This window comes from Nanorana parkeri, unplaced genomic scaffold (genome assembly GCF_000935625.1).
Source record: "Nanorana parkeri isolate BGI_ZX_2015 unplaced genomic scaffold, ASM93562v1 scaffold94, whole genome shotgun sequence".
Lineage (NCBI taxonomy): Eukaryota > Metazoa > Chordata > Amphibia > Anura > Dicroglossidae > Nanorana > Nanorana parkeri.
The window spans coordinates 2248117-2254351 of NW_017306362.1; the positions used below are offsets into that span (position 1 = coordinate 2248117).

The 6235-nt window shown below is 39.6% G+C and overlaps 1 protein-coding gene across 1 annotated transcript in view; it reads left to right on the top strand.

Moving 5' to 3' along the window:
* The window catches only part of TNFRSF9 (TNF receptor superfamily member 9), a 6520-nt gene extending 1703 nt beyond the window's left edge, over positions 1 to 4817 (top strand). Inside the window, exons 2-5 of the mRNA XM_018552657.1 lie at positions 74 to 140; positions 1906 to 2015; positions 3680 to 3820; positions 4599 to 4817. Coding sequence (XP_018408159.1) covers positions 1916 to 2015; positions 3680 to 3820; positions 4599 to 4690 — 333 coding nt within the window. The 5' untranslated portion in view covers positions 74 to 140; positions 1906 to 1915 and the 3' untranslated portion in view covers positions 4691 to 4817. The remainder of the gene's footprint in view (positions 1 to 73; positions 141 to 1905; positions 2016 to 3679; positions 3821 to 4598) is intronic.
* Positions 4818 to 6235: the final 1418 nt, after the last annotated feature.

Below are 6235 nucleotides of genomic sequence, written 5' to 3' on the forward strand. Positions count from 1 at the left end.
AGCAGCTTTAGCACTTTGTATCTTGTAAAAAAAATTGAAAAAGTTTACACTAGCATTTATTGTTTTCCTACAGGTTGTGTGAAATGTCCTCATGGAACCTTTAACCCCGGCACGGAAGTCTCCTGCCAGCCATGGAAAAAGTAAGGACCAGAATTTTATCACTGTTTCGACTGTCATATATAGGTATAGGTCAAAGACACTGTAAGATCTACTGTTGGCTTTACAATGAGGTATGATAGATTCAAGGGTAGCATGCAAAGAGTGGTTAGTAGATAGATTACTAAATGCATGAAACTTATCACAAGTATGCCACAAACATCGTTAGTGTGTGTCACTTAGTATGTGTTTCCTGTGTTTAAACAATGGCAACATTTTATGCAGCACAGTAAACCAAGCTATTAGGACCCTTCCCAGGGTAGGATACTATAGTTCTGTGAACACATGAGACAGCCTAAAGTCAATTAATCTGCCAGTTAGGTTTTGGATTGAGGTAGGTACTCAAAAGAGAACCCATAGAAACTGAAAAATGAAGCCATTCACTTTTATTAGTAGCTTTTGAAACAAAGGAAGTAAAAGATCACCAGAAGTACTCGCAGCAGCTACTTGTGAACACATCAGAAGCAGGTGAATATCAGATATGATTTTATAGTTATTCATACATTTGTTAGGAATAAGTGGTCTGTCCATCCATGGCTGATGCTTCAGCGTTGGGTGAGCACTATAGTGCTGATTCTGGCACCAGCTTCTTACATCTTACAATAAAGCGACCATCTTGTTGCCAACTTACCCCCTCCCATAAAATATGTGAGTGGAGCTGAGCCCATGAAAAACATAAGGCGCCAGTAGGCGAGTAAACCTGCCACTGTGTGCCCAAGTTTATTATAGTTAGTTGAGCTGACTCTTTAAAGCCATCATCTAATCTTTAGCGCTTTTGGATCATTTTTATATTTTTTTTGAGTTGTTTTAAGTCTTATTTTGTACTATTTATATAAACTTTTTTTTTTTAAATGAATATTGGCTGTTGGGTGTAGCCATGATACATAGCAGTTTGGGGTTTCTAAAGAGAGAGCAGAGCAGGAGCTGTTTGCCTTTAGACTCTCTCTCCAATTTAAACTTTCCAAGGAACCCCCGGAACAGAGTAGCCAATAGATAGGGGGGTGGGTGAGTCCTGTGACTCATTAAGTTGTAGATTGGAGCTCAAGCTATTGAGCAATGTGAAGGCATTGTTTGTTAAAGCAGGTAAAGTTAGTATGGCACATGTGAGAAGGAACCTGAGGCACCACCTCATGATTAAAATATGATGAAAAATATAAAATATGAACTCCCAATTACTGCCGGCACCCCCCTTGAAGCATCACTGCAACTTCATTTTTTATTTTAACCTGTGTTATTGGCCCAGTCGTATGATGGCACAGGTGGTAGAAGGATCATGAATGTTGTGGAGAGTGGCACCATAGAATGATGTGCTGCTGCTATCTGCAGGATTCTTCTGTGAGTCCAGGGTGTCCTGATGGCACGCCTCCAGAGGGAGAGTCTGACTCTCAGAAAGTGGACTAAATAACCCTGGGCATCATTCAACCTGTAAGGGCGGCACCATCTAGCGCAAGGACTCTCTGCAATGGACAGTGACAGAGATAGGGTGAATATTGTGGTGCAAGATCCTTTTTTTTATTTGCACTGATTTTATTTAAGCTGGGGGTGAACATTCATAAGCAATGTTTCATAATTACCAATTTCGTTTTAATTAGCTGAATTTTTAGTCCTAATAAAAATAATACAGACCAAAATAAAAAATATACAGTATACGAAACCACAATACGTTCCCTTTAAGATATATACTATAGTGATCAGTCCTGTGAATGTTTGGTATACCGCACACATCTGATGATCCTTCTACTCTCACAGCTGCTCAGCCATGGGAGCCAACATTTATGTTAATGGAACCAGTACATCGGATGTGGTTTGCCTTCCCAAACTTACAAGGATTCCATCCACGTCATCGGCAGTCACCACAAGTAAGTCCAATCACTAAGCATAAACTTTGGGCAGCTTGCAAACTTTCAGCCTATATGGATGTTCGGTGAACAATTGCTAAATGTATTTTTAAACTGTGTATTTTTAACTTTCATCACAAAGCACAACAAGATTCAAGAAAGAATACACATGGCTCTTGTATTTAGAATGATAATATTTTCTTATCCTAGAACTAAGACAATAATGCCGGGTAGATTGATAGTGACGTTACTCACCTAGTGACTATTGAAACCATTGCTGAGCAGATAGGAATTTGCTGTAGCGGTGGATGTGGTGGGACTTCTTACGGAACCCCGGTTGAGAAACCCTGCTGTAGTGGGTGGGCCTGCTAGGTCCCTCCAACAGCTCTTTTACAATTAAAAAGTAATCACTGGGTTTGCAAGGGCATTTGGTGCAAACAAAGTGGATTTATATCCTTTGTGGCAATTGAGGCATATACCTAAAGGAGAATTATGAGGCGAATGTCTTTCACTCAGCCTCATAATCTGAGCCGACCTGTGACAATGAAACTTTCACAGGGCGGCTCAGTAGATCGGGAAGTGAGCGAACACATACTGTCGCTCGCTCACTTCTCGATCTATCCCTGCAGAGAGCCGTGACTGTCACTCACGGCTCTCCGCAGTGATTCCCCCCTCCCCTGTCTGATCCTCCCGCGCTGACTGGCGAAACAGACAGGGGAGGGGGCGGGCACAGCTGGGTCTGCCTCTGGATATCAATCCCGCAGCTGGGTGGATCCAGACAGTATTGTATACCGCCAGCTGTAGCTCGCAGTATACTGAGCTTTGGGTCACGGGAGAACGCTAGTTTGTGTTCTCCCGTGGCCCTTAGGAAAACTATGGGGAAAAGCCCTGACCCCATAGTTCTCCTTTAAAGAAATTAAACATTTTATTTATTTTTGCAGTGGGGCTACCTTTGCACTGCAAGGGTTAAGTGCTAATTTTTTTCTAGGTGCTAAAAAAAAGTTATACTCACCAGACCATCCGAGATGACTCCCTTCTTCTGTGTCCACGGAAGTGTGTCTCCTCCTCTGCTCCTCGGCATCCTCACATTCTATACACAGTGTACAGAGCGTGATGACTCCAGAATCCCTAGACCACTGCAGCAGATGGGGAGAGATGCTCAAGACACCGGTCTAAAAACAAGCCAGCTCGGATGGACTGGTGAGTATAACCTTTCTCTTTTTTTTAAGCCACTAGACACATATGAGCACTTAACCTTTACAGTGCATAGGTATCCCCACTGCAAGGGTTAATATTTTTTTGTGCCCGGAATTAAGCTTTAAACAATTAGATAAATATTGCATGTAAAAAATAACAGCTCCACACTTATTACGGAGTGATATTTATAGTGATATTTATGTTTGCAAATTGAATACTTTGATGAGAATACAAAAGTGATAAAATAGCAAATACTGTAAGAAAAACAGCCCATGCATTTCAGGGAATTGTTTCTGTAGTCTCAATCCCCCTTGTAGCATATGAATTGTTACATCTCTAATGTAACATAATGGAACATTCCAGCATCCAGCAGGGTAGCTTTGTCCTTTAGTCTTCAGAATATAAAAGGTTATTAAATGATTTTATACAAGCCTGAATGTGATTTGTGTTTCCTTGTATCAATACATATGTTTCATGTATCATTTCAGCCCAACCAGAGGAAGTTCCAGCCTATGGACTCAGTGTTGTTATAGGTGTAACCTCCGTCATAGCCATCATATTTGTGTGCATGGGGATTTTTTTGTGTCTGTCAATAAGATTGGAAAAGATCAAAAATAAGTTCATGAAAGGTAAGTAGCTTTTTTTTATTGTAGATGTATTTCTTGCCTGAACCGATCCCCAGCCAGTTGCTGACCTTCCCATCCCCAGAATACTAATACATGGCTAAAAGGCAGTTTACCTTTAATGAAGAAAGTAGGGCTGTTACTGATTAAAATTTTTGTGTTCGATTAATCGAACTTTTTTTTAATCGATTAATTTCGATTAATTATAACACACATACAGATCCAACTACATTGGCCTATACACACACAGCACAGCAATGAAGTAATAAAATGAACTAGGATGACAGTAATCCAGCACGTTATTAATCTCACGTGCCCCACTCAAGCGGCGGCCATATTGAGTGGGGCACGTGAGATTAATAACGTGCTGGATTAGTGTGATCCTAGTTCATTTTATTACTTCATTGCTGTGCTGTATGTGTATAGGCCAATGCCTTGGCTGGCGCTCGTGCAGAAAGTTTCAAAAAAAAATTAATCGATCAAAACATTTTTTTAAAATCGATCAAAAAGATTAATGATTAATCGAGAAATGAATCGTTAATTTGCACAGCCCTAGAAGAAAGTACTGCTCATACATTCGTCTGGTGAAGTCACATGACTAAATGCCAAGTCATAAGTCTTACCTTTAGTTTTATTTTAATTCTAGACTCACTATATTGAGATCCTGTAGTTACTCCTATAATCTCACTAATTACAATGTATTTTATTGTATGTCATGTTTTCTTTTTTGGCCAAACATTAAGTGATCTTAATCTTATTATTTTTTTAAACTTCTATTCATCAGTTAAGCAAATAGAACAAGAAGATGCTTGTAGCTGCCATTACCCAGAGGAAGAACATGGTGGAGAAGAGGAGACACTGTCTATAGAACCATGACACTGCAAACTGATATCACAGTCCTTTTTTGCTGGACCGACTGACTTGGCTAGCTGGTCCTTGGGTATTGTGTTAAATAATAATATTAGGGAATAACAATGTCAACTGTTAGAAGACTGCCTGTGTTACTACAAAAATGTTTAGGATAACTGGTCTGAGGCAAGGCCTACTAAAAAAAAAAAAACTGGAATAAGGGTCCTGCACCCCTACATGTTACAGACCCGGATACTTGGCCTGAGTTTATCTAGTGAACACGATGGAGGTCACTGGTGGCAAAATATATTTTGCTTTTCCCTTTAACTGGTCATTGTGTTAGGAGGTTCTTTAAAGGTGAAAGTCAAAGAATGGAGAACGTCGTATCTCAAGTGAATCTATATTATTGACACACATAGATGAATTCTGGAGACTGAGGTGGTTCACCTGTCAACTATAGGCCTACATATTTTCCAATCTCTTCTGTAGAATTCTGGAAATCTATGGAAATTCTGTCATTGATTTGGAGTCTGTGCAATATCTGTAACTATGCCTTTGTGAAGCACGTTCTAATGATGACTTGTTATCAAACCAGGCAAAATGGCCACAGTTGAAGAAGATCATTCTACGGTGTTTTCCCCACTGCTGTAGAATTATTTGGCCTCCTGACAAGTTACTTCTTCATAAAGGATGCAGACAATCACTTTAAAATGTTACCGGGGCCTTTACTGATTTATGATTGGCTGTTCTACAGATTTGAGATGACATTCAGAAGAGACAACCACTAAACTTGATTCCAAAGACCACTAAACGTAGGCACATGTGACTGTTTCCCAATGTGGGTAAAATCCACTTGAATTGGGCACACATGTATCTTTTGTATATGGATACATATACACTGAAATTGTGAACCAAAGAAGTAAAAGCAAGAGATCTGCCAATGTAACCATGGGAAGATGTGTCATCAGTTAACGTAGAGATGTTTCAAGAAAGCAATGTGGCCCTAGGACTAGAAACCTACAAACCTTAGTCTCATCTTCTTTTTTTCTTTATTTTATAGACTTTATTTTTTATAATATAGATTGTATATAAAATAGCTGATTTTAATTTATATTTAACACTGATGTTATGAAAGAGCATTGGAGATGGACTAACCAGCTATGTGCAACAGGTCCAAACTGGGATCAATGGCTATCAGAGCTCACAGTTTACAGACAGTGGGTATTAGTGAGAGGTTTATGGAACTGAATACATAACAGAATTTATTAGAGATCTGGAGCTGTTACAGTTTGAAAATTCATGTGGGACCAGCCGTCTGTCCAGAACATCATTAAGCATTTCTTAGTGCAATATATTTGTTACTGACTTTGTCTTTTTACTGGTGCATATACGGAACACACATCCTTGTATTTGTTGAAGCAGGTATGTGGGCTGCGGGTCCTCTGTGCAGGGATATCACTAATGGAGCACAGGATATAGAATATGATTCAACTCTTTAGGTGTCTATCAAAATCTGGACAGCTATGGTTAGGCTAGACCTTTACTATGTTCATAAGTCCTTGTGACAGGTTA